The 27,765-nt window shown below is 45.0% G+C and overlaps 2 protein-coding genes across 4 annotated transcripts in view; one reads left to right on the plus strand and one right to left on the minus strand.

The window, feature by feature from the left end:
• Nucleotides 1-27,765, minus strand: part of Acaca (acetyl-CoA carboxylase alpha) — a 275,396-nt gene that overhangs the window by 230,352 nt on the left and 17,279 nt on the right. The gene's annotated exons all lie outside the window — the stretch shown is intronic.
• Nucleotides 4,346-27,403, plus strand: CUNH17orf78 (chromosome unknown C17orf78 homolog). 3 transcript variants are annotated; one of them, XR_003837971.1, is made up of 8 exons: nucleotides 4,346-4,529; nucleotides 6,429-6,515; nucleotides 7,178-7,426; nucleotides 14,537-14,692; nucleotides 17,394-17,518; nucleotides 18,436-18,555; nucleotides 24,818-24,954; nucleotides 26,930-27,403. XR_003837971.1 is itself a non-coding variant. In XM_021178353.3 (7 exons), exons 1-7 carry the CDS (start codon nucleotides 4,472-4,474, stop codon nucleotides 24,893-24,895), a joined length of 873 nt encoding a protein of 290 aa, XP_021034012.1. In that variant the 5' UTR covers nucleotides 4,346-4,471; the 3' UTR covers nucleotides 24,896-27,403. The 3 variants fall into 3 exon arrangements, 2 of the variants coding, with proteins under 2 accessions (XP_021034012.1, XP_029339037.1); XM_021178353.3 differs by having other exon boundaries at nucleotides 24,818-27,403; XM_029483177.2 differs by lacking the exon at nucleotides 6,429-6,515 and having other exon boundaries at nucleotides 24,818-27,403.

Below are 27,765 nucleotides of genomic sequence, written 5' to 3' on the forward strand. Positions count from 1 at the left end.
GGGAATACAGGCATGTGCTAACCACGCCTGTCTTCCTTTATTAGATTCTAACCAGATCTCAGTGCCCCTGTCTTTAAAGAGAAAACTACTTCTGATAAATAGCCTAGACATACAAAAGGAAGCTAGCACACAGGCCCTGTGTGTCTGAGGACCTCCTGAGCCAATGCGACTGATTGGCTTCATGAAAACAAAGGATGATGACAATCACAAGTAATACAAGGGAAATGTAGCTTAACTCAATGAGTAAGGTGACCATAATCTCTTAAGTAGAGGGTCAGTACAAACTGAGAAGATTGATTCTTAGGAGTCTAAGCCAAAGATAGGGGAAGCTTCTTTTGTGGTATAGGTTATTTAAGAAAACACAAAGACAAAAAAAAAAAAAAAAAAAACCTTTAATCAGAGAGACCAGGCCTAAAATTCTGAGCCAGTCACTAATTAGCTTTGTTGCTAATTAGACAGTGAACAAGTGACTCCTTTCCTGTGTCTCTGCTTCCTTGACTATACAATGGATTGTAGGGTAGTATTTGGATGAAATGGAGTTAATTGAAAAGCCCCTGGTATGGAGCTAGGAACACAGGAGGCACACAGAAAAGAGCACTTGCTCTTTTCTCTTCAAGCCACCTTTATCCATTTCCTATGAGCACTTAGAACAACTTGCCCTATGCCCTATTGATTCAGGAGTTCTACGTTATTAAAGTTTATGGTATTAATTCAGAATAGTAGAGCATGTGTAAAAACCAAGCAGCGTTACGAATCCCTTACCCGTACTTGGAGAGAAGGAGCAAATGTCCATGATGTAAGATTTGGGGACCAACCAAAGGGATCCTCTGGCTGTTTTCATGTCCTACTGAAACACATCTTTAACCCCTCTGTCAAGAATATGAGACGGCTCGGGGTTTGGAGTACTTGTTGCTCTTGCAGAGGACACAGTTTGATTCCTAACACCCAATGGTGGTGCACCACTATCCATGACTCTTCAGTTCCCAGACCTCTGATGCTCTCTTTTGACTTCCAAGGGCACCAAGCATGCAAGTAATGTATACACACACACACACATACACACATATACACACACACACACACAGAGGCAAAACATTTGCACATAAAATGAATAAATCTAATAAAATTTTTAAAAGAATATAGAACATGCTACAAGTAGAATTATTTTGAAAACAACTTCTTAAAAAATAATTTACTAGCCGGGCATGATGGCGCACGCCTTTAATGCCAGCACTCAGGAGGTAGAAGCAAGGGGCTCTCTGTGAGTTTGAGGCCAGCCTAGTCTAAATAATGAGTTCCAGGACAGTTAGGGCTGTGTAGAGATACCACCTGGCAAAAAAAAAAAAAAAAAAAAAAGGAAAAACAACAACAACAAAAACAAACAAACAAAAAACTTCTTTGAAAACCTTAACTAAATAAAAAAAAAAAAAGAATTCTTAGGTTTCTAATTTAAAAGATAGGCTAAGCCAGGAGTGGTGATATGACCTTAATGCCAGACAGACTACAAGGCAGGTAGACCTCTGTGAGTCTGGTCTGGAAGTCTGGTCTGTATACAGAATTGCAAGACAGATGGGACTACACAGTTAGACACACTATAGAAAGAAAGAAAAAGAGGGGGTGGAAGAAGGAGGAAGAGGAGAAGGAGAAGAAGGAAGAGAAGGAGAAGGAAAAGGAGGAGGAGATAAGTAAGAGGCCAAATCTGAATGAGTGAGAACCAAATATTATGATTTGAATATATGAAGGTTGCCAGGATGAAGTAAAGCCCATTGCTTTTTATTCCAAGGTAAAACAAAAAAAAAAAAAATTTTTTTTTTTTTTTTTTTGGTTTTTTGAGACAGGGTTTCTCTGTGCAGCCCTGGCTGTCCTGGAACTCACTTTGTAGACCAGGCTGGCCTCAAACTCAGAAATCCACCTGCCTCTGCCTCCCAAATGCTGGGATTAAAAGGCATGTACCACCACTGCCTGGCCCCAACCTAAAATTTTTAATAAGAAATTATTTTTAAAACAGGCAGAACTCATCTGTGGTGATAAGAATCAAATAATAGTTATTCCTAAACTGGGCTTGGTACCTTATGTCTACAACCCCCTAGGAGACCAAGGTAAGACCGGAGGCCAACGTAAGACTATCATGAGTTTTAGTTTGACTCTGTCTCAAAAAACAAGTCATTAAAAAGACTGGTGAGATGGCTCAGTGGGTTAAGGTACTTCCTGCCAAGTTGGCAACCTCCATTCCATTCCCAGAATCCACATGGTAAGAGGACTGAAGCAGCAAAGGCGCAAAGACATTAAGGAACTTGCTTGGAATAATTCAAGTAATTACTGGACCTCAGCTAGAACCTTTAAAGGCCTCCTGGCTTCTGGTTCCTCTTCCAGACCCACTCTGACTGTTTATTCCTTCTTTCCTACCATCTTCCAGAGGTCACAGCTGGACAGATCATCTCTACCACTAGATATTTGGGCTTCATTATAGTTTTGTACCTCTGCTCCACAGTGTGGTGTGCTCCAACATTCAATTTGACTTCAGGGCATTCTTGAGTAGGTTTAGTCCCTAGTAACACACACACACACACACACACACACACACACACACACAAAGATAAGAAGACTGGTTGAAGAATGTATAAAAGAAAACTGCAATTTCATCTTTAACCATGCATGAGATTGCTCTTGGAAAAAAAAAAAAATGAGATTCTCCACCACCTATCACCCAGAAGACTTCAGATCCATTCCTTCCTTTGCTGCAAGGTGGCAGCACTGTCACATGGCAGCTACAGAAAACTTGAAACAGCAGAGAATGTGTCAACACCATAGGGAGTAGAGAATTGCGTGATCAGGGTACGGGAACAGTCAACAAAGATCAGGAAACCCGGAGAAAGCAACTGAGCCCTTTAATCTGCTCTCCTGTCTTGAGAGAACCGAGCAACTGTGGCAGAGGAAGACAGCAGGCCCAGAGGAAGACAGCAGGCCCAGAGAAGATTTGCTGCTAGGCTGAACGGCCAGCTCTTCCTTGATTCCTTCCCTATTTTAGTCAACAAGTTGTTCTTCAGAGATCTGCCTTCCATTAATGTTTCCCCACCAAGACTTTGATGCTTAGTTTGGCCAGATTTCAAGCTGTATTGATGTGTCAGGACACAGGGTGCTATTTAAGGTGTAATCCGATTATAGTATCACAAAGCCCCTTATTGAAAGTCCTTTGAACCAGCCCTTTATAAGATTATCAATCACATAAATCAAGAGTTTCAGCCTCCAGAACTTTCTCGTGTGTAGCTAAGTCCATGTTGGCTTCAGTGAAGTATATTTGCAGTTGATAGGAATGCTGTGGAGACTCTGGACACTGACAAATACCTAATTAGATCTTTTCTTCTTTATGATCTAACCTAGCTATGTCATCAGGAGTCTTCAGAGTCAGGCATCGCAGTACACACTAGTAATCTCCAATCTTATGAGGGAGGCAGAAGCAAGATCAGGAGTCAAGGCCAGCCTGGAATGCAGAATGAATTCTGTATAGTCCAAAAAAGTCTGGACTATATTGGAAGATCTCTCTCTCTCTCTCTCTCTCTCTCTCTCTCTTTCTCTCTCTCTCTCTCTCAGGCTTTAGAGCATAATAATAATTATATACTCTTTGCTAAGAGATACAATTTGGGGGAGGGGAATGTAATAGCAGCTACTGCCAATTGCAGATAGTATCCCTCTTGCACCAAATCTAGTTTTCTCATAACCTCTTGACCCAATAGTAATAAGGAAGTTGTTTTATATATACTCTTTCCATTTATTCATGAGTATGGAAATATACACTATTCCATAGGTATGCCTGTGTTCATGTGAACTTATGCTCATAACTATAAATGAATCTGAGACATCTTTTGGTTGAGCCTCAGTTTATACAAGGGAAAAATTGAGATCCTAAGCAGCCAAGTCATTTCCCCACGGTGACAAAACAGACTTGAACCAGAACTCAGTTGTACAGATTCTTAGAGTCCAGTGTACTGAGTCTCCCCAGCGTAAGGCACTGACTCATTCTGTCCTAGTATCTTCCTCTCTCCTAGAACTTGTACCTGTTAATAGGCACCTCTTTCTTTTTAAATGATGGTGTATATACCTCTGTGCCTCCATCAGAGAGCATACCTGTGAGTACGTGTCTATCTGCAAGTATATATAAAGCGTATCTTTAGGTGTTGATGACCTTTCTGTTAGGGAAACCTCTAGATAATGACAGCTCTCATTGTTGGCATCATTGGTGAAGTCGGGGCAGGCCTCCAAAGTCAATCATTAATAAGCAGGTTTGGTTCTTTCTCCAATCAGCTGTATTCCTGGGTCTTCAGGAAACAAGGCAAAATAGTCAGGGTAGAACCAGATAGTGAGAGTGAAACTCGGTTCCAGGACAGTAAAAGCAACGAGAGGCAAGGCTGTAAGGGGCTATGACAGAGTGACAGTAGGCTGTAAGCGGGAGTGCTCATGAGCTTGGGTTGGCATGGATACCATCTTAGTCTTCAGCCTAATGATTGCATCCTATGATTCCAACAAGAACGGTAAGTACATGTCTAGCCCAATATGCTGGAACATCCAAAAGGAAGCCTAGAAAGCATTTGGAGTCTCTTCTATCAGATGGGGACGTAGCCAATACCCAGCAAGTTGTCCTTTGCTGAAGTTACCCCATAGCTCTTGACAGTAAGCCCAGGGAGACATCTATGTGTTTTATGAGATGTCTTGAGGGAATGCAGTGCCTTCTTTTTCCCTTGCTTACATGGATTATCATAAAAGCATGGTCAGACAGCTTTCACTGTGAGTTGGTAGCACAGTTTTGTAATTAGCCTCACCTAGAGCTCTCAAATCCATGACCCCTCATAAGATGTCACCTTCATTTTTAAGGTGGCACACTCAAATAGTTTAAGTGGAGAGTTAATGGGGGAGTGGGGGGGGTGAGATGGGGTGGGGTGGAGAATGGGACTGTTAGCTACTCTCTAATCGTTGACTTACTTGAGGGTTTCTGTTTGTTTTGTGCAGAGGCTTGAAAGACAGCTTCCCCCAGTCCGGGTAGTAGGTGCCTATTTAAAATATAGTTTGTTTGTTTGTTTGTTTGTTTGTTTTTCAGAGTTTCCTAAACATTTCTTCTCTAAAATTAGCTAGCTGGAGGATAAGGCAAAATGATATAAGCAATGACACACTTATGCAAATTAAGAAAATGCACTTAATTCCGGCACTTGAGAGATGGAGGCAGGAGGATTGCAATCAAAACAAAGCCAGCCTGGGCTAAAGAGTGAAACAAGTTTGTTTGTTTGGTTTTTTTAGTAGCTAAAGCTGAATGTGGTAGACAATGCTTTTTCAAAGAATTTGTTTTGTTTTGTTTTTGAGACAGGGTTTCTCTGTATAGCCCTGGCTGTCCTGGAACTCACTTTGTAGAGTAGGCTGGCCTCGAACTCAGAAATCCACCTGCCTCTGCCTCCCAAAAGCTGGGATTAAAGGCGTGGGCCACCACGCCCAGCTAAGAATTTTTTTATTAGATTTATTCATTTTGTGTGTGAATGTTTGGCCAGCATGAAGGTCTGTGTACCACGTATTCACCTGGTGCCACTGGAGGGTGGGAAAGAGCACCAGATGCCCTGGAAATGGAGTTAAGAATCAGTTGTGAGTCACAGTGTGGGAGCTGGGAGTCAAACTCTAGTCCTCTGCAAGAGCCGCCAGTGCCCTTAACCACGTAGCCATTCCTCTAGAGGATGCTTTTAATCTCGGCACTTGGAAGACAGAGGCAGGCAGCTCTCTGCATTTAAAGTCAACCTAGTCCACAAAGTTAGTTCCAGGCCAGCCAGAGCTACAATAGTGGAACCCTACCCTATCTCAAAAAAAAAAAAAAAAAAAAAAAAAGAAAAAAGAAAATCAAAACAAAAACAAAACAAAGAAAGAAAATTCCCACACCTTGTGAGTCATGTACCACAAAAGCATAAATAACTATGGTCTGTAGCTCTTTGGAAATCTAGAGAGCTATATCCAAGGGAGTACATAATAAACCTTCAAGGTTCTCTCCTTGTGACACAACAGGCAGAAGCCAGGCAGTGGTGGTTCACACCTTTAACTCCAGCATCTGGGAGACAGAAGGGCAGATCTGAGTTCAAGGCTAACCTGGTCTACAGGTCTTTTCAGGATGGCCATAACTACACAGAGAAACCCTGTCTTGAAAAGCAGATAAAATAAACATAGATGGGTTATTCTTTTATTAACTTAGTAATCACATCTCTTCCATTTTTCTTTCTCTCAGAATGGGGCAATTTCTACTTAATGCATTTGGCCATGGGTTTTAATGTCCCTTTCAGGGAGTACTTGGTCTCCCCAGTTCTAAGTTTTACAAGCAGGAACTCTTTTTGTCTCTTTTCCTGTCGCAGAATTCTAAAGAGAAAGGACCCAGTAAATCCTGACCCATTTTTCCTTCCTAGACCTCAGAAAGAGCAGCTGCCAAGTGGAACAGCTGCCCAGCTTCTTCCCAGAGGATGTGAGGAGCAACAAGGATTTGGTAGTAAGAGGTAGAAAATGGAAATCTTTCTGGGAAACCACTTTGCCATCCCAGGATTTTCTTTTTAACCTTTAAAAGATGCCTTATCTCTGTATTTCTTAGTCCAGATCGCAAATATGCTTTTAAAAAAAAAGATTTATTTGTCTTATGTAAATGAGTGCTCTATCTGCATGTACACCTGCATGCCAAAAGAGGGCATCAGATCCTAGGATAGATGGTTGTGAGCCACCATGTTGTTGCTGGGAATTGAACTCAAGGCCTCTGGAAAAGCAGACAGTGCTCTTAACCTCTGAGTCATCTTTCCAGCCCCCTTCAAATATGCTATTTTAAAGATACATACCTCCTCAGGAGGTTGTCTGGAATGATTTTGTATATTAACCTGACACCTAATGCATGCCTATATAAATCAGATGGGGATGAAGAGACAGAAGGAAGTGCGCTCAGCCCTCTCTGCATTTCCCTGTGCTGAACTCACTATAGTCACTTATCTCCATGGGACTCCTTGCATGAAGAAGGGCAGGGCCTGCACAGTTAGTACCATAAACACAGATGGGGGAGAAAGTGAACCAAAGGGGGTCAAAGTACAGCCGTGGAGTTTAACAGGAGTCGGGAATAAAAGTGGGTTATCTGGGCACTGTGCAGATTGAGAACTCACTTTATCTCTCTGCTTAGTTCCTCTAGAAATTCACACAGATACCAAAGGGACCCCATTCATCCAAAATCAGCCCATAGCTACCCTGCGGTGTCTTGGCTCTGGAAGGAGAGTGACAGTCCAGCTTGTATATTCAGAGAGAAGGCCAAAGGTCAAGTACATTATGAAGAACCTGCCAGTCATTACTGATCTTCCTAGAAACAGCACTGCTTCCCCAAGATGTCACCTCAGAGCCACATCTCAGTTTCAGAATGGATCCCTTCTAACAGGTAAAGTGAGATCAGAGAGCTGACAGAGGTAGGTTGGCACTCACATTCAGCTGACATCCTTGGTGGTCCATGTTTATTTAGTAGCAGCCAAAGCCGCAATAAAACGCCCTGTTCTCCCCTTGGGGGAAAAAGTTGGTGTCCTCTCTGAGAACCAGTTTTCTAATTCCTTTAATGAGAATTTGAAATTATACTTATATGTTTATCGTGTGTGTGTGTGTGTGTGTGCATGCACATGTGTGGGCACGGGCATGTATGGAGATTAGAGGACAGCTGAGGACAACTTTGGGAGTCAGACCAAACTTTGGTTTTCAGACTTGGTGGCAAGTGCCTTTATCCACTGATCCAACTCATTGGCTCCAGGCCTCATATTTCTAATTTCTAAGACCCCTTTTAGCCCTAGTCTCCTGTGATATTAATAAGGTCTAATAGATATAGATAGATATAGATATAGTTCTTACTATATATCCTTGGCTGGCCTAGAACTGCTAATGTAGACCAGGATAGCCTCAAATTTACAGCTGTAATATTCATAAGATCTAATATTTTTTAAATACAGGTTCTCACTATATATCCCCTGCTAGCCTAGAACTGCTAATGTAGACCAGGCTACCCTCAAATTTGCAGCAAGCTATTTGCTTCTGCCTCCTGAATGCTAGGATTATAAGTGAATGCCACCACACCAGTGGGTGGATCTTCTTTTAACAGTAGTTTGTGGGCCAGGTAAGGGGTATACACCTTGAATTCCAGCACTCAGGAGACAGAGGCAGGCAGATCTCTGTGAGTCTGGGGCTAGCCATGTCTACATAGTGAGTTCCAGAACAGCTAGAGCTGTCAACAACAAATTTTTTAAAAAAACAACAATATTTTATAAATTTTGTTTATTTTTTACAGTGAATTTACAAACAGAACATATTTATAGTGAAAGGCAGTCCTCTTTCCTGTTCCTGTCTCTCAGCCCTCCAGTCCTCTCCCTTGGGATAGAAGGAACTACTATTACTGTATTTTCTTTCAAAGAAAGCACATATAGGTGTGTATATATTTTCTCCCCCCAACACTTTGGAGACAAAGACTCATATAGTCCAGATATCCTTTAATTTGCTATGTACCAGGGCTAGCCTTGATCTCCTGAAACCCCTCCCTCTACCTCCGAAGTGCTGGAATGGCAGGCATGAGCCCCCACCGCAGCTCCTCTGCATGTGTGAAAAGCACAGGCAGAGTCCCATTGTATACCCACATGCGTGGGTTTGTCCCATGTCCTTATCCACCAATGTGACTCACATGTAGTTGGGATGCAGATACTGAGTTCAAGGCCTTGAACATGCTAAGCAGCCCAGCTTCATTCCTCTGAATGGTGATCTACTACATTGCAGTTTAGTCCCCTAGTTCACCACTGATGGGAATTTTGGGTCTTTCTATTCTCTTGCTAATACAAACGATGTCCTTACATATTCCTCTTATGCACCTGCTATTTATCAAGAAAGTGAATTCCAAGAAGCAGAGTCACAGCATGAGTGGCTCGTTCAGCACCACGGCGGTGGCCCCTCTTCTTACTCATAGTTACACCACGTGTTCCCCAACACAGCAGTTCTCAATCTCAACTTCTGCCATCCTCCTCCTCCTGCTCCTCCTCCTGCTCCTCCTCCTCCTCCTCCTCCTCATCCTCTTCTTCTTCTTCTTCTTCTTCTTCTTCTTCTTCTTCTTCTTCTTCTTTAAAAAGATTTATTTATTGATTATATGTAAGTACACTGTAGCTGTCTTCAGACACCTCAGAAGAGGGGCATCAGATCTCATTACAGATGGTTGTGAGCCATCATGTGGTTGCTGGGATTTGAACTCACGACCTTTGGAAGAGCAGTCAGTGCTCTTAACCGCTGAGCCATCTCTCCAGCTCCCTTCTCTTCCTTTACACATTCTTTCTGTCAAGTAGTTTCTGGCCAGTGGATGAGCATAGAAAGCTCTCCCCTAGACTTTGCTGCTATACTGTTGGAAAAATGACACTCAGCACTTCAGAGAACCCTGGGTGAGGGGAGTAGAAAGATCACAAGCAGAATGATGGAAAAATAAACTTTCAGAAGCTATACTAGAGACTGAGAAACAAGTGGGCAGCCATTTTCTCAGGATATGGCCCAAGAGCCATAAAGCGTTTATCCTTACATGACTTGAGCGTTTCATTCACTTTACTATCCTTTAGAAAAAAAAAATCTGCTAAAAGCCAGGCATGGTAGAGCACACCTGTAATCCCATTATATAACATACCAAGTTTGAATCTGGCTTCGGCTATACAAAATCCTGTTTCAAAAAAAAAAAAAAAAAAACCCAACTAACTAGTTAATTAAACTCTACCACTGATAATGACAGATTCGAGGGCTCTGAAAACTCAATGTCAATTCATTTGGACCTTTGTTTCCTCTTACCCTGATCACAGTACTGGCCTTAAGTCATTTTCCAGACTGCAGTTCTCTGAGTGGTACTGTATCATTCTATGTACTGTGGGACCTGAGGTCATTAAGGACATTAGCTGTTGGAAATTCTGAACCAGGAAAACAGGGGTTTACAGGGAGGAAAGATGCCAAAGACCAACCTGCACTATTAAGAGCATTTGCCTTGGGGGAGCCTCCAGGCTTTGAGCTCCTTCCAGGAGGAAGAGTCCTCCTCCTCCTCCTCCCGGATGCTCATTCAAAGCAGAGGTTCTGAGATCCAGAATCGGAGCCAGTACTGTAGACTATTTGAGGTGTGTAAACAGACCACATGGATGTATGCAGGTTAGTTTGGTCCTAATCATTCACCATTCACCATTCACTTCTTAGGAACCCATGATGACAAATCCCAAAACAACCATCTTATAAATGAACTTTTAAAACAAACCTTCTCTCCAAACCTGAGGATGTCCATTCTGAATTTAAATCACATTAAACCACCAAGATGTAATAGATCTCACATAGTTTACAAGTAGAAACTAGATAAATAAATGGTCAGACTTAGAAGAATACAGGAGAGATGCACTCTGAAGTCGCCACACTGGATGACATCAGTCCACAGAGGAAGGTGTCTAAAATATATTCATATGATATCAATGAAAATATCCTCAAAGTAAAGTGAGAATTTGGAATTTTAAGGATGAAAACTTTTAACAACACAGATAGTCACTGCAAGATATGGACCAAACATAAAATGCAGAGAAGAAACATAAGACAGGGGCTGAGGCTGTAGCCCAGTTGACAGAGCGAATCCTTCTAAGCTAAGCTGACTTTGGTCAGCTGTGTCTTCTCACAGCAACATAAAAGGAACTGGGCCAAGAACTTACACTATAGTTTATATTTCCTGTTCCAATTTCTCAGATTTTATATTTAGTAGCTTTCCAGTTACTCATCAGGGTTTCAGATTTCATAGAGATCTATCTGGGTTTCTTTTGGGGGGCAGGGTTCCAAGACAGGGTTTCTCTGTGTAGCCCTGACCATCCTAGAACTTATTCTGTAGGCCAGACTGGCCTTGAACTCAGAAATCTGCCTGCCTCTTCCTCTCAAGTGCTGGGAGACCTGTTTTTAATAGGACACAGAAAGATCAAACACCCTATCTGATTTTGTTTTGTCACTTTGAAACTGGCTTTCAACTTACTATGTGGCTGAGCATAAGCCTGAACTCCCGTTTCCCTAGCCTCTACCTCTTGATTGCTGAGATCACAAGTGTGCACTGCCACACACGCCCATCCATTTGATAAGTGTTTCTTTGCTTGTTGAAACAGTCTCACTGTATAGCTTTGGCTGGCCTGGAACTCACTTTGTAGACCAAGTTGCCCTCAAATTCAAAGATCCATTTGTCTCTGCCTCCAAGTGCTGAGTGTGTAAATATCTTCTTGTGTGACTTTTTCATTTTTGGTGGAGACAGGGTTGTTCTCTGTGTAACCCTGGCTGTCCTGGAACTCAATCTATAGACCAGGCTGGCCTCAAACTCAGAGATCCACCTGCCTCTGCCTCCCAAGTGGTGGGATTAAAGGTGTGCGCCACCACTGCCCAGTGGAAAGAAACTATATTTTCAAACACGTTCTACCCTTGATGCTCAGTTGATAAGGTCTGAAAGGAATGAACTGCCAATGTGGACAGACATTCATTCAGTAATGATACTACACTGACAGATGAGGCCGATTTGGTAGTGTGCCATAATCCCTCTGGCTGCCAGGCAGAGTTCTTTTGCTTAGACAATCTCTAGGCTTCCCCTCATCTTTCAGACCCAGTTCACCAGCCTGAAAAACAGTTTCCTACTTGCTTTCTTATCTTTATTTCTGATCTTCACAACACTCCTGAGAAATAGATACAGTGATTATTTTTTATTACAGCCATAATACAAACAAGAAAACCTAAACCCTGAAGTCATGTAACTTATCCAAAGTGAGTCTTGTTTCTCTTCAAACATACATGATACTACTTAAGAGAACTCACTGCACTGGGACCGTGGTGGCACAGGCCTTTGATCTCAGCACTTGGGAGGCAGAAGCAGAGAGATCTTTGAGTTCAAGGCCAGCCTGGTCTAAAGAGCAAGTTCCAGGATAGCCAGGGCTATACAGAGAAACCCGTCTCCCTAGCGCTTGCATAAAGGTAGAAGGAGAGAACCCCCTTCACAAAGCTGTCCTCTGATCTCCACATAGACACCTTTACCCCCAGTAAATAATAAAATTTAAAATGGAATAGAAGACTAGGTTTGGTCACACACCTACCAACCTCAGTAGTTGGGAACCCGAGGTAAGAGTCTTACTTCGTTTTTGAGGCCAGTTTGGGTTCGTAGGGAGTTCAATGCTAGTAAGAGCTCCACAGTCATAGCCTGTCTTAAATAAGAAGGGGTAAGGGTTTGGAGAGGAACTGAACCGGATTTGGGTGTGAATTTGCTTAGGTCCACTCTGTTAGCAGGCCCTCTTAGTTGCAGACCATGGCCAGACTGCATCTGTTCTTCCTCACTTCTATCCCTAGTCTGAATCCCATCACCTCTCATCTGCTGTCCCCAAAATCTGCTGCCACCACCAGGTCATGCTGCCTCTACCCTCATCCCACGATGGTCCATTTCTAACACAGCAGACCAGTGAGTGATCAACTGAAATGAAGCTTAGCTAGACATGGTGGCTCACACCTGTGATCCTAGCACCTAACAGGTTGAAGCAGGAGGATTGCTGTGAGTTGGAGGCCTGGCTAGGTTACAGAGTGAAACCTGTCCAAAAAAAAAAAGTAATAATTCCTCTCCCCATAAAAAGGTCACTCAAAACCTTGTAACAGAACTTTATGTCCAAATCCCTTAACTTGGCACACAGAGCCTGGAGCCTCGGATCCTCTCTCCCCCCACCTCCTCCCTGGCTGCTCCATGCGAGTTGCTGGCTATTCCACTGCTTCTCTGCAACTGTTACTCATCAGACACACGCTGCCTTGGGGGCTTTCCCCCTCCCACTGTCCCCCTCTCTCTACCTAAACTACTTCCCTCAAGTCTTGGATCAGTTCTAACCTCAGAGAGGCAGGTTGCCCAACTTCTGTCTATGAATACGACTCAGACTACTTTATCTTGCAGGGTTTGGGATTTTGTTGTTATTGGTTTTGAATTTTAAAGCTTTATTTTCACTTTATGTGTGTCTGGCTGCCTGTGTGTGTATGTGTGTGTGTGTATGTGTGTGTGTATCACAGGTATATCAGGGGAGGCTGGAAGAAGGTTGGAACAGAAGTAATAGACAGTTACGAGTGGCCTAATATGGTGCTGGGAACTAAACCTAGGTCCTCTGCAAATCGCAGAAAGTGCTCTTAACCACCAAGCCATCTCTCCCATTCCTACATTTGACTTTTAAGACAGATTCTCACACTCTGTAGCTCAGACTGACTAAGAAATCACCAGGTAGCCCAGGATGGCCTTGAACTCCTGGTAATCCTCCTGCCTCAGCCTCATCAGTGCTGGGATTACAGGTATGAGTTACCACAACTAGCTTCTTGTTCTAGTTTTTGTTTGTATTTTGTTTTGGTGTTTTTAAGAGAGAGTCTCTCTATGTAGCCCTAGTTGTCCTGGAACTCACTATGTAAACCAGGTTAGCTTCTGCCTCCCACGTGCTGGGATCAAAAGGTGTGTGTGTACCACTATGCCCAACCCTGGTTTTAATTTTTTAAGTAGCACTTATCCTAATAAACAATAACTTTTTTGTTTTGTGTTTTGAGAGAGGTCATGCTATTGATCTGTGACTGGCTTGGTACTCACTATGTAGTCCAAGCTGGCCTTGAACTCAAGGTTATCTTTGTGCCTCAGCCTCCACAGGGCTGGACCATAGGCATATCCACTACACCCAGCCATAAAATCTACGATAGTCACCGACATCTCTGCTTCTGCCCTGATCCCTGACCTCTTTGTTCTCTTGCTGTTTTGAATCCATGTGATATAAAATATTGAGGCAGTGCCTGGCACATAATAAGATGCTGGTTCTTTAATATTAAATGAATGAAACTGAGGAGAACATGAAGCTGGGTGCCTTTCCACCTTCTAGTTCCTCTTGTTTTCCTCACTGCCTTCTCAGATTGGTTGACGGGCCTCCACTATACAGACCTGCTGCAGTCATTCAGGCAAATGCATTTCACATTCCCTGCCTGGACTTTGGCACTGCCTCTATTAATGAAGGAGACTCTCAGAAGTGATATACCCTCCACCTTTATTATTATGATGACTGCAAGTAAGGCATGGTTCACTCTTTCTGGTCCTACTCAAAGGCCTCCAGGGGATTTAATCCATATCTCTTTTTAGTATCTCTGGCCTCATTTATTCTTGGCATTATTCTGTACCTACACCTAAAACCTATGGACATAGGATCAAGGGGGGCATGGTTAGAAATGTCGTTTGGCCGGGCATGGTGGCACACGCCTTTAATCCCAGCACTCGGGAGGCAGAGGCAGGTGGATTTCTGAGTTCGAGGCCAGCTTGGTCTACAAAGTGAGCTCCAGGACAGCCAGGGCTATACAGAGAAACCCTGTCTCGAAAAAAACAAAAAAAGAAATGCTGTTTGAAGCAGGTCGAGCTAGGGTTTTATCAGGTAAACCCAAGGCAGGATGGTGCTGGCCTGCAGCTGTCCATCATCGGTGCTTCTTTTTTGTTTTGTAGCTTTTTTACCAGGAATCTCACAATGCACGGTCTACTCAGCTAAGGACAGATCTGCTTCATCAGAGATGGTGCCCATCACTACCTCCTCCACAACTCCTAGAAGTAAAGAAGATGAAGCCACAAGCACTGGGGCTTTTCCCAACCCTTTAACACAAGGTACACACTAAGTAGGGTAAAGCAAGAATGGGGAGAAAAAGAGGCATTTTAGCTCCACTATTACTCTAGGCCGCCTGGAAATTTCCTGGAGGTTGAAAAGTTATTCAGATTTTTTAAAAAATCGATTTGCCAGGAGGTGGTGATGGTGGTGGCGAACGCCTTTAATCCCAACACTCAGGAGGCAGAGGTAGGTGGATCTCTATGAGTTCAAGGCCAGCCTGGTCTACAGAGTGAGTTGCATGACAGCCAGGGCTACACAGAGAAACCCTGTCTCAAAGTAAAACCTCTTTGGTTTTGAGGGCTGGAGAGATGGCTCAGAGGTTAAGAGCATTAGCTACTTTTCCAGAGGTCCTGAGTTCAATTCCCATCAACCTCATGGTGACTCATTACCACCAATAATGGGATCTGATGCCCTCTTCTGGCACTTATATACATTAAATAAATAAATAAATAAATAAATAAATAAATAAATCTTTTTAAAAATTGTTCCATGTTATAATGGGGAAAAAACACCTCCCCATAGAAAGTTCCCAGATACATCTATAGTTTGGTCCAGTCAATAATTCTTTACCTTGGGGATGGAGAGATGGCTCCATGAATAACAACCATCTCGTAGATGCCTTATAGAGGACCCGCTTTGGATCCCAGCACCTACCTCAGGTAACTCACAACAATGTGCAATTCTAGTTCCAAAGGATCTGATACTCCCAACCCGACCCCCAGCACTTGAGGGCACTTTCATGCACATGGTACACATAGTCACACAGGCACACATATTATACACACAGATAAAAATAGTAAATCCCTTTTTAAAAAGGTTGTTCAAGAAAATGAACTCACCTGTAGCCAAAATTGAAGACAGAGTAAATCGAACTGGTCCATGATACCAGCCACTTAGAGTATAGATGTATATTTCGATATTAAGCAATTATTAACAGAGCTGCTGCCAACTAACCACATATTTTCATCTTTACTCTCCCTTCCTAAATTGGTCAAGACTCAAATTCTGCAATATTCAAGTTTAGGTTATATCCTTGGTTCATACAAATAGAAAAGTAAATGTGAGATTATTTAATAGCAGAATGCATGTGAGCCTCCTGCCCTGGATCTGGCTTATGATTCAAAAGCAATAACAACTTTCCTTTGTTCCTCCTATGTCCTCCTAAAACCAAGACCAAGACCAAGGTGACGTTTGGTTTTGTTTCTTTTGGGGACAGGGTTGCACTATGTAGCCCTGAGTTAAATAAACCAGGATGGCCTTGGACTTAGAGACCTGCCTGCCTCTGCCTCCTGAGTGTTAGGATGAAAGGCGTGTATCACCAGGACTGAAATAAAGGTGACTTTTTTGTGTTTTTTTTTTTATTTATTTTTCTTTTCTCAGTGCTAAAGATGGAAGGACATGTGATTTTTAAAATACTTTTTAAATGTACATTAGTATTTTGCCTACGCCGGGCGTGGTGGCGCACGCCTTTAATCCCAGCACTCGGGAGGCAGAGGCAGGCGGATTTCTGAGTTCGAGGCCAGCCTGGTCTACAAAGTGAGTTCCAGGACAGCCAGGGCTGTACAGAGAAACCCTGTCTCGAAAAACCAAAAAAAAAAAAAAAAAAAAAAAAAAGAGTATTTTGCCTACATGTGTGTCTGTATGAGGTGCCAGATCCCCTGGAACTGGAGTTACAGTTACAGATAGCTGTTATGTGAACCCTGAGAACCAAACTCAGGTCCTCATGAAAAGAAGCCTGTGGGGGGCTGGAGAGATGACTCAATGGTTAAGAGAACCGACTGCTCTTCCAGAGGTCCTGAGTTCAATTCCCAGTGGCCACATGGTTGCTCAGAACCTTCTGTAATGGGATCTGATGCCCTCTTCTGGTGTGTCTGAAGACAGCTACAGTGTACTCACATATATAAAATAAAAGAAAGAAAAAAGAAAAGCAGAAGCCTGTGCTCCTGACCACTAAGTCATCTCTCCAGCCCTATAATTTTTTAAGAAAATTTATTATTTATTATTTTATGTATGTGAGTACACTGTCACTGTCTTCAGACACACCAGAAGAGGGCATCAGATCCCATTACAGATGGTTGTGAGCAACCATGTGGCCACTGGGAATTGAACTCGGGACCTCTGGAAGAGCAGTCAATGTTCTTAACCACTGAGCCATCTCTCCCGCCTGATTTTTTTTTTTTTAAGATTTATTTATTTATTATATGTAAGTACACTGTAGCTGTCTTCAGACACTCCAGAAGAGGGAGTCAGATCTTGTTACAGATGGTTGTGAGCCACCATGTGGTTGCTGGGATTTGAACTCCGGACCTTCGGAAGAGCAGTCGGGTGCTCTTACCCACTGAGCCATCTCACCAGCCCTGATTTTTGTTTTTAATGTTGAGATCTTCAAGAGGACTGACTAGGAATGGTGGGTTAAGCACGCCTTGTGCACCTCAAGTCTTTTCTTCACAAGAGAAGTACAAGAATCAGCCATGCATGACTATGGAGAACCCCAAATCCAAGGGAAGGTGACTCATTCATAACAGAGGCTAGAGAAGAGCCCATGTTGCTACCCACCTGATTCTAAGCCCTAAATGGTCATTCAGTCTCTGTCTCTGAGTAAGGTTGCCCCTGACTAATCGGTGAGCAAGGAGAAGTTCACGTCAAGGTGAGTCCTGCTCATGTCCTCTCTCCTTTCTCCCCTTCCCTCTTTCCTTTCAGAAATAGACATGTCCTTAAAGAGGAGGCAGAAATGGAGTCTTGTAGTCAAAGCTCTGATTGCTGTTACTCTCCTGCTTGGTGGGGCGGCTATTATAGTGTTTGTCATCTTTGAAGTCCCGTGCCCGGTAAGTTTGCCAGTGTGTACTGATCCACAGGGTTCCAGGCTTCATCAATGAAGGCAGCATAGCAATGGGGAAAGCAAACACCAGCTGAGTGGCTTGAGGAAAATGGTTTTGACTTCTCCAGTCCATAGCTGCCTTATCTGTAAAATAGGGCTCCTGGGTGTTTGCCTTGCCTGTGGCTATGGAAGGTAATTGGGATCTCTCCCATATGAGAAGCACTGGGCACATACAAGGGGTGCTATCCCATCACTCCCACAGGGTTTCTCTGTGTAGCCCTCAGCTATCCTGAAACTCACTCTGTAGACCAGGCTGGCCTCATACTGAGAGGTCCACCTGCCTCTGTCTCCCTAAAGGCATACACAGCTGCCGCCACCCCACCCCTGGCTTCTTGAGGGTTCTCTCTCTCTCTCTCTCTCTCCCTCTCTCTCTTCCTCTTTCTCTCTCTCTCTCTCAATATTTTTTTGTTTTATGTGCATTGATTCTTTGCCTGTATGTGTATCTGTATAAAGGTGTCAGAACTCTTAGAGATGGAGTTTTAGACAGGTGTAAGCTGCTATGCAGTTGCTGGGAATTGAACTCAGGACCTCTGGAAGAGCAGCCAATGCTCTTAACTGCTGAGCCATATCGCCAGCCCTAAGGTGCTTTCTTAATGTGAACTCCTTCTCTCCACTCTCGAGTGTCTTCCTTAGATATGAGGATTTTTCTAGAATCCTAGAACTTGGGAGGTAGAAAGCAGACCAGGAATTCTAGGCCAGCTTTGCCTATATTGAAAATTTTATGTCAGCCAGATTACCTTAAAGAGAGAAGGGTGGAGGGGGAGAGGGGTAAGAAAATAAAGCACTATTTTCTTGACATGAGATATGAAAGATAATCAAATGTGTACTAGCAACTGAAATGATAACCAGTCATGCTCTCTTCAGAGTCAATGCCTACGAGTCAGACAGCTGTGCCAATGTCAATGGTTATGGAGAAGGAAAAGGAAGGAAGAAGACCAGAAACCTGGGACAACTGAATCCCAGTTGGACTCTCAGCCTGAGAAGGTAAGTATTCTCTGTATAGTTTACACCATTTGTTTAGACAAAACAATGTTAACCTGTAAGTAGTGGGATGTAGGGAAATGTTTCAGTTACAAAGAAAACGTGATGAAGTATTCTGTGACAATAAACTGGCCAGATATGGTGGCACACACCTTTAATCCCAACACGCAGAGGCAGAGGTAGAGGCAGAGAGGCGGAGGGGCAGAGAGGCAGAGAGGCAGAGAGGCAGAGGGGCAGAGAGGCAGAGAGGCAGAGAGGCAGAGGCAGAAGCAGAGGAAGAGAGGCAGAGGCAGAAGCAGAGAGGCAGAGGCAGAGAGGCTGAGGGGCAGAGAGGCAGAGAGGCAGAGGGGCAGAGGGGCAGAGGGGTAGAGAGGCAGAGAGGCAGAGAGGCAGAGAGGCAGAGAGGCAGAGGCAGAAGCAGAGGAAGAGAGGCAGAGGCAGAAGCAGAGAGGCAGAGGCAGAGAGGCTGAGGCAGAGAGGCTGAGGCAGAGAGGCAGAGAGGCAGAGGCAGAGGAACAGAGGCAGAGGCAGAGGAAGAGAGGCAGAGAGGCAGAGGCAGAAGCAGAGGAAGAGAGGCAGAGGCAGAAGCAGAGAGGCAGAGAGGCAGAAGCAGAAGCAGAGGAAGAGAGGCTGAGGCACAGAGGCAGAGGAAGAGAGGCAGAGAGGCAGAGGCAGAGAGGCAGAGGTAGAGAGGCAAAGGCAGAGAGGCAGAGAGGCACAGGCACAGAGACAGAGGCAGAGGAAGAGAGGCAGAGAGGCAGAGAGGCAGAGGCAGAAGCAGAGGAAGAGAGGCAGAGGCAGAGAGGCAGAGGATGAGAGGCAGAGAGAGAGGCAGAGAGAGAGAGGCAGAGAGGCAGAGAGGCAGAGGTGCAGAGGCAGAGAGGCAGAGGTAGAGAGGCAGAGGAAGAGAGGCAGAGAGGCAGAGGCAGAGAGGCAGAGGAAGAGAGGCAGAGAGGCAGAGGCAGAAGCAGAGGAAGAGAGGCAGAGGCAGAGAGGCAGAGGATGAGAGGCAGAGAGAGAGAGGCAGAGAGGCAGAGGTGCAGAGGCAGAGGCAGAGAGGCAGAGGTAGAGAGGCAAAGGCAGAGAGGCAGAGAGGCACAGGCACAGAGACAGAGGCAGAGGAAGAGAGGCAGAGAGGCAGAGAGGCAGAGGCAGAAGCAGAGGAAGAGAGGCAGAGGCAGAGAGGCAGAGGATGAGAGGCAGAGAGAGAGGCAGAGAGAGAGAGGCAGAGAGGCAGAGAGGCAGAGGTGCAGAGGCAGAGAGGCAGAGGTAGAGAGGCAGAGGAAGAGAGGCAGAGAGGCAGAGGCAGAGAGGCAGAGGAAGAGAGGCAGAGAGGCAGAGGCAGAAGCAGAGGAAGAGAGGCAGAGGCAGAGAGGCAGAGGATGAGAGGCAGAGGTGCAGAGGCAGAGGCAGAGAGGCAGAGGCAGAGAGGCAGAGAGGCAGAAGCAGAGAAAGAGAGGCAGAGGCACAGAGGCAGAGGAAGAGAGGCAGAGGCAGAGACAGAGGCAGAGGCAGAGGCAAAGAGAGAGGCAGAGTATGAGGCAGAGAGAGAGGCAGAGTGAGGCAGAGAGGCAGAGGCAGAGAGGCAGAGGCAGAGAGGCAGAGGTAGAGAGGCAGAGGAAGAGAGGCAGAGAGGCAGAGGCAGAGAGGCAGAGGAAGAGAGGCAGAGAGGCAGAGGCAGAAGCAGAGGAAGAAGCAGAGAGGCAGAGGCAGAGAAGCAGAGGCAGAGAGGCAGAGGTAGAGAGGCAGAGGAAGAGAGGCAGAGAGGCAGAGGCAGAGGCAGAGGCACAGAGGCAGAGGAAGAGAGGCAGAGAGGCAGAGGCAGAAGCAGAGGAAGAGAGGCAGAGGCAGAAGCAGAGAGGCAGAGGCAGAAGCAGAGGAAGAGAGGCAGAGGCAGAAGCAGAGAGGCAGAAGCAGAGAGGCAGAGGCAGAGAGGCAGAAGCAGAAGCAGAGGAAGAGAGGCAGAGGCACAGAGGCAGAGGAAGAGAGGCAGAGAGGCACAGAGGCAGAGGCAGAGAGGCAGAGAGGTAGAGAGGCAGAGGCAGAGAGGCAGAGGCACAGAGGCAGAGGAAGAGAGGCAGAGAGGCAGAGGCAGAAGCAGAGGCACAGAGGCAGAGGAAGAGAGGCAGAGAGGCAGAGGCAGAGAGAGAGGCAGAGAGAGAGGCAGAGAGGCAGAGGCAGAGAGGAAGAGAGGCAGAGAGGCAGAGGCAGAATCAGAGGAAGAGAGGCAGAGGCAGAGAGGCAGAGGCAGAGAGGCAGAGGCAGAAGCAGAAGCAGAGGAAGAGAGGCAGAGGCAGAGAGGCAGAGGCAGAGAGGCAGAGGAAGAGAGGTAGAGAGGCAGAGGCAGAAGCAGAGGAAGAGAGGCAGAGGCAGAAGCAGAGGAAGAGAGGCAGAGGCACAGAGGCAGAGAGAGAGACAGAGAGGCAGAGGTGCAGAGGCAGAGAGGCAGAGGTGCAGAGGCAGAGAGAGAGAGGCAGAGGCAGAGAGGCAGAGGTGCAGAGGCAGAGAGGCAGAGGTGCAGAGGCAGAGGAAGAGAGGCAGAGACAGAGGCAGAGAGAGAGGCAGAGTATGAGGCAGAGAGAGAGGCAGAGAAGCAGAGGCAGAGGCAGAGGCAAAGGCAGAGGCAGAGGCAGAAGCAGGCAGATCTCGATGAGTTTAGGCCAGCCTGGTATACATAGTGTATTCCAGGATACCCATAAGAAAAAAAAAGTTATTTGTATCTTAGCACTTTAGAGGTAGATAGAGAATCAGTAGTTCAAGGCCAACTTCACCTTTATCTTTATACGGTGTTTGAGGCTATCCTGGGCTACAGGAGATACCATTTAAACAAAAGCAAATAAATAAGAAGAAAGAGGATGAAGGCCGGGCGTGGTGGCGCACGGCTTTAATCCCAGCACTCGGGAGGCAGAGGCAGGCAGATTTCTGAGTTCCAGGCTAGCCTGGTCTACAAAGTGAGTTCCAGGACAGCCAGGGCTATACAGAGAAACCCTGTCTCAAAAAAAAAAAAAAAAAAAAAAAAGAGGATGCAAAGGAAGAGGTGGAGGAGAACGAGGAGGAAGAGGAAGAGAAGAGAAAAGGAGGAAGAAGAGGAGGAAAAGGAGATATAGAGACAGACAGGGAGTTATGGGAAAAGGTTGAATTGGGGTAGTAGGAGAGAGAGAAAATGCATTTTCTGGGACCCAGATACACTGAATTAGAATGCCTGGTGTCTAGAATGGGTCCTGGAATCTTTGTTATTCTTACTATTATTCAGATAGATTCTCACTATGTTGCCCAGGCTAGCCTTTTTTTGTTTTGTTTTGTTTTGTTTGAGACAGGGTTTCTTTGTATAGTCCTGGCTGTCCTGGAACTTACTTTGTAGACCAGGCTGGCCTCGCACTCAGAAATCCGCCCGCCTCTGCATCTGCCTCCCAAGTGCTGGGATTAAAGGTGTGCACCACCACTGCCCGGCTAGCTTTTTTTTTTTTTTTTTTTTTTTTTTTTTTTTAATTTCAAATCATTCACCTGCCTCAGCTTTCCGAGAAGCATGAAGCAGGCTTATGCTATGGAGCTCATCTTATCCTTAAATGTTTAACAAGCTCCCTAAAAAGGCTGATTAGATGGATCAGAAGTTAAGAGCAGTTCTTAGCCCCCACACGGGGTGACCCATGACTACCTTGTAACTCCAGGCCCATGGGTTACAGTGCCCTCTTCTGGCCTTCTTGTGTACAAATATAATGCACACACAAACAAGCATCCAACTACACATAAAATACAATTAAAAAAAAAGTTCTGTAAGCAGAGGTGGATTTATGGTGAAACTAATAATACTTCAGGTCCCATGGACCCTGAACAAGGTTTGCATCCGATGTAAGTTTTGCATTTCTTTTTTTGTTTGATTGTTTGGTTTGTTTTTGTTTGTTTGCTTTTGTTTGTTTGGTTTTTTTTTTTTTTTTTTTTTTTGAACAGGTTTTGTCTGTGTAGCCCTGGCTGTCCTGGAACTCACTCTATACACCAGGCTAGCCTCAAACTCAGAGATCACCTTGCCTCTGCCTCCTGAGTACTGACATTAAAGGCACATGCCACCATCATCCAGTTACGTTTTACATTTCTTTAGGAAGGTTCCCCCTAATTATAAGATCTTCAGCATTGAAACACAAGTGTTCAAACTGGGTAACTCTCAGATACAGCGATGCTTAGGATCGGCTGCACTTCAACTCAGTCTAGGGACTTGGCAAAGCCACGTTCATTTTCCTTGTCTTTAGGTTTCCTGACAAGATTATAAATAGTGCCTTTTAGTGTCTGACCTGACACTAGAGGGTGATTCACCGAGCTGCTTTTAATGCAGACGCCCAGGCCAGGTGTAGACTCAGCTTTGAAATAGTAGAAAGTGATGAATGGGCCGTTTCCCTGAGACATCCAGACTCTCACTGACGTAAAAAGACAAGGCTTCCACTGGACCTGGCTCAAAGCCTCAGTCTGGGCATCACAGTAAGACTGTCTCAAAAACAAATTAACAAAACCAGTCATCAAACAAAGTCACTCTTCACACACTAAACTGAGCAAGTTGTCCATTTTTGTAGAATTATAGCACTGAGAATTGGTTTCAAAGATGGGGTAGTAAAGGGGTTTGATTCTCAGCAACATACACACACTCACACTCTCTCTCTCTCTCTCTCTCACACACACACCCTCCCATACACTCACATGCACACATACAAACACACTCACTCGTACACACTCTCTCTCGCTCTCTCTCTCTCTCTCTCTCACACACACACACACACACACACACACACACACCTGCATAGTCCAGCATGACACAGGTGCTGCTATTCTTTTCAAGAATAGAATATTCTTTTTTTTTAAAGATTTATTTATTTATTTATTCATTCATTATATGTAAGTACACTGTAGCTGTCTTCAGACACACCAGAAGAGGGAGTCAGATCTCATTACAGATGGTTGTGAGCCACCATATGGTTGCTGGGATTTGAACTCTGGACCTTCGGAAGAGCAGTCGGGTGCTCTTACCCACTGAGCCATCTCACCAGCCCCCAAGAATAGAATATTCTATAGGTGGAACAACAATATGAACTAACCAGTACACACACACACACACACCCCACCCCCCAGGCCCGTGTCTCTAGCTGCATATGTATCAGAAGGTGGCCTAGTCGGCCATCATTGGAAAGAGAGGCCCATAGGTCTTGCAAACTTTATATGCCTCAGTACAGGGGAACGCCAGGGCCAAGAAGTGGGAGTGGGGGGAGAGTTGGGGGGAGGGTATGGGTGGACTTTTGAGATAGCATTGGAAATGTAAATGAAGAAAATACCTAATTAAAAAAATGACCTTTAAAAAAAATAGAATATTCTTTTCAAGCCCAGAATAGTGACAAGCACCCCATCCCCCAACCTAGTGACAGACTTTTCTTATCTTGGTACTCAAACATGTGAATGCACTTGTCGCCTTGGGGCAAGATTAGCATGTTCTAAGTTTATGAGCATGGGTGTTTTGGCTGGATGTGTGTATGTACACCATGTTCATTCCTGGTGCCTGTGGAGGCCAGAAGAGGTCTAAGATTCACTCAGGACTTTATCCACTTCCCACAGGTGTGGTAGCACACACCATATTCCCAGCACTTGGGAGATGGAGGCAGGAGGATCAAGAGCTCAAGGCAGCCAGATGTGGTGGTGCACGCCTTTAGTCCCAGCACTTGGGAGGCAGAGGCAGGCGGATTTCTGAGTTCAAGGCCAGCCTGGTCTACAAAGTGAATTCCAGGACAGCCAGAGCTATACAGAGAAACCCTGTCTCGAAAAAACAAAAACAAACAAACAAACAAACAACAACAAAAAAAAGAGTTCAAGGCATGTTCCACTACATAGTGAGGTAGCTTGATATATAAGAGATCCTGTCTCAAACTTAAACATTCACTCAGGCCCCAGATCTCTGTCTAAATCCCTACCTCTCTAAAACATAATGAGATTCGTTGGGTTTGATTCACGGAATGAACTAGAATTTCTGTGTATTTGGGATCCAAAGTAGCTGGACATACAGCCTTTTCCATTCAAGAAAACATGGTCAGGAAGGGGTGAAGATGGGCACCCAGCTAGTGATTTTTAGGTGCTAAGCTCATAAGCACTGTGTTCACATAGTCGCAGAACAACCATTGGCAGCAAAGAGGCAAACTCAGGTGTCCTTGATTTGTGCAGGGTTTTCTCCTCAGCCATCCCTTGATGATGATTTAGGTCATCACCCTTACTCATGTGTCCCTTCCATCTCCAGGTGAAACACAATGTTCCTAACTCTTCAGACTCAAAGAAGACGATAGACATCGCTATAATCTACCAGACACACTTCTGAGCTGTGCTTCACCTGACTCTGAACACAAGCACTGTCTTCTAGACCACCATCTCCTCATTGTGAGTCAATACGGGATGACGCTTGAAGCTCTCACACTTAAATCTTCACGGGGACATTATAATCAAATGGTATGCCAGGACAAGTAAAGGCAAGGCCTGGGGTGAGCAGAGCTACATTCATACCTCTGCAACTGGCACGGCCATATGCCTCTGCGATTCACTTTGCACATTCATAAATGGGTTACCTTTCCATCCCAGAAAATGAAGATAAAGTCCTTGCCTCCAAGTGTTATGAATGGCCCTTGCTGGTTTCTCGGAGGAGAGACAAACACACCCTCCCAAGGCCTGGAGCTGACAGCACGGCACACATCCCAGTTCCTCTTGGTCTCCCAGCTCTCCTCATGCTCATGCTGTCATCCACCTTCCATGGGGCACCTCCTCTCCAGGGCTTATGACTTACGATTTAGCCTCTATAACTACACACAGTTATCAACAACCTGGTAAAGGGAACCCAGCCTTAGGCATCTCAAGGCCCTTCTCTTTTTTTGGTTTTTCGAGACAGGGTTTCTCTGTGTAGCCCTGGCTGTCCTGGAACTCACTTTGTAGACCAAGCTGGCCTTGAACTCAGAAATCTGCCTGCCTCTGCCTCCCATGTGCTGGGATTAAAGGCATGCGCCACCACGCCCGGCCCCCCAAGGCCCTTCTTAATAAGTCATTCCTAAAGAGTTTCAGAACAGCAGAAATATAGCTTCACATGAAATCTGAAGGTTCAGGATTCCTGAAGTAGGTCTGATATTATGCTTTGTTTTCCTTTTTTTTTTTTTTTTTCTTTTGTGCTGTGATATGAACTTTCAACTTTCTTGCTTCAGCCTCCAAGAGGAGCTGGCGATACAAGTGTGCACCAGAAGGCCTGGCTGTGCCTTATTTATTTAATTTTTAATTTTGTGAGACAAGATTTTGTGATGTAGCTCAGGCTGGCCTCCAACTTGCTATGTACCTGAGGATCACCTTGAACTCCAGACCTTCCCACCTCCTGGCTGGGCATTATTTTACCAATGAGCTGCATAAGGTTTTGATAAAGGCTCTAGAACAAAATGATTTCGATGATGATGAGCCCTCTCACAAGGGCATAGCTATGAACAGAGTCTGACCTGCTAATCAAGGGTTCCGAGGGGTTAGAAAGTCATGGCACATATCTTTAATTCAAACACTCAGGAGGCAGAGACAGGCAGATCTCTGAATTCAAGGCCAGCTTGGTCTACAGCGTGAGTTCCAGGACAGCCAGGGCTACACAGAGAAACCCTGTTTCGAAAAATAAAACAAAAACATTGAGTTCAGTGGAAAAGAGAGCCAGGGCCTGAAGCAACTGAAGCAGTGGATGGGGCCGTCCTGCTGCTTTCCCTGTGATTGTGAAACCTTCCCAGTTGTCATGTATATGTGTACACACAGGCACACATACACGCACACACACTCACTCCCAGATAACCTTCAGCTCACGATCCTCCTGGCTCCCACTTTTAGGTGCTTGCATTACAGGCATGGCACGTGTCACCAAGTCTGGCAGGTGATTCTGTTTTCTTAGTTCTCAAGAAGAAACCATAGACAAAGTCTAGCCTTCCTCCTTCCACTTTAAGTACTGTTCCCAACAGGATTCTTGAAAGTGTACTACCTAAGCAGGGAACAAGCTGAGCCAAGAGGAAAGGACAGATACAAGGCAATGGTGAGTCAAAGCTTCTTGGAAGAGCGGAAGAACCTCTCAAATTCCACAGAACACACTTTCAGGGCACAGCAGACAGGGGACACAGGACCATGCGTGGCCTTGGATATGTGAGTGGATCGTGTGTACCCGACTAGTGACTCAAAACATCACCTCATGTTTACTCTGATACCCATTATTTTGCTTGGCCCTTTATTTGAGAAGAAACAAAAAAAAAAAAAAGCCTGCTCTTTCCCCAGTCTAGGAGGGGAGGTCATTAAAAAGACTCAATCTGGTTCTAGGATTAATGCCAGCATTCATCCCTTCCCTCACCAACAGAATGTTCCGTAACCGGGAAACGTGAGATTTCCTAGAAGATGAGAGCCATGCTGGGTGCTCGTCAGTTCTGCTCTTCTGTGAGAGTGAGACCTGGGTGACACCTGTACTGACTTGCTTCGTGGAAATTGACACGGTCCAAACTGTGCATTCTGTTTGTGGGCAGTTGTCTTGGCAACAGCAAGACTCTTCCAAGCATTTTCCCACTCCCTAATCTGCTAGCCACTTTGAATCCCTCCCCTAGCAGAGGGAGGATTTGGAAACTAGGAGCTGAGGAGAGCAGAGGAGAAGAGGGCACTCCTGTGTGGACTTTGCAATGTGGACTTCAGTCTGCAGATTGCCCAGAGTCACACACAAATGCTCCGGTCATCATTGTAGACACACTCTTATAAAACACTCAATGCAACTGCCAGCAAGTCCTCTGCAAAGTGCCAAATTCCTGTTGCAAATGGTTTCTCATTAAAGTATCTCATCAAAGTGTTTTTCTGATTACTAAAGTACATTCTCACTATCGAAACTTACAGAAAATAATGAAGACTGTAAAGGAATAGAAGAATAAAAGTTACATTTAATGCCCCCTCCCACAGGTAACCAGTAACACTGATAGTTCTTTTCTGGGCATTACAAATAGAAGTGTATATAGTGAGAGACATATATTGCATGGCATGACACTCTCCATACCACTTTTAACCTGATGTCCCTTTTTCCCACTAGTACATTAGCACCCTATTTCCAACTGGCACACTAATTATCTTGTGTGTATTTTCAGTCTCAAAGGGAGCTAGAAGCCTTTCTTTCTGAAGGGTTGGTGTGACCCTGATGCCCTTTGCTTTGTTTTG

This window comes from Mus caroli, unplaced genomic scaffold (genome assembly GCF_978045245.1).
Source record: "Mus caroli unplaced genomic scaffold, Mus_caroli_1 scaffold_13, whole genome shotgun sequence".
Lineage (NCBI taxonomy): Eukaryota > Metazoa > Chordata > Mammalia > Rodentia > Muridae > Mus > Mus caroli.

Coding starts and splice junctions, on each gene's coding strand:
- CUNH17orf78 (XM_021178353.3), top strand. CDS start 4,472: ATGGATACCATCTTAGTCTTCAGCCTAATGATTGCATCCTATGATTCC. Junction 7,427..14,536: donor GAATGGATCCCTTCTAACAG/GTAAAGTGAGAT, acceptor TTTGTTTTGTAG/CTTTTTTACCAGGAATCTCA. Junction 18,556..24,817: donor TGGACTCTCAGCCTGAGAAG/GTAAGTATTCTC, acceptor TTCCATCTCCAG/GTGAAACACAATGTTCCTAA.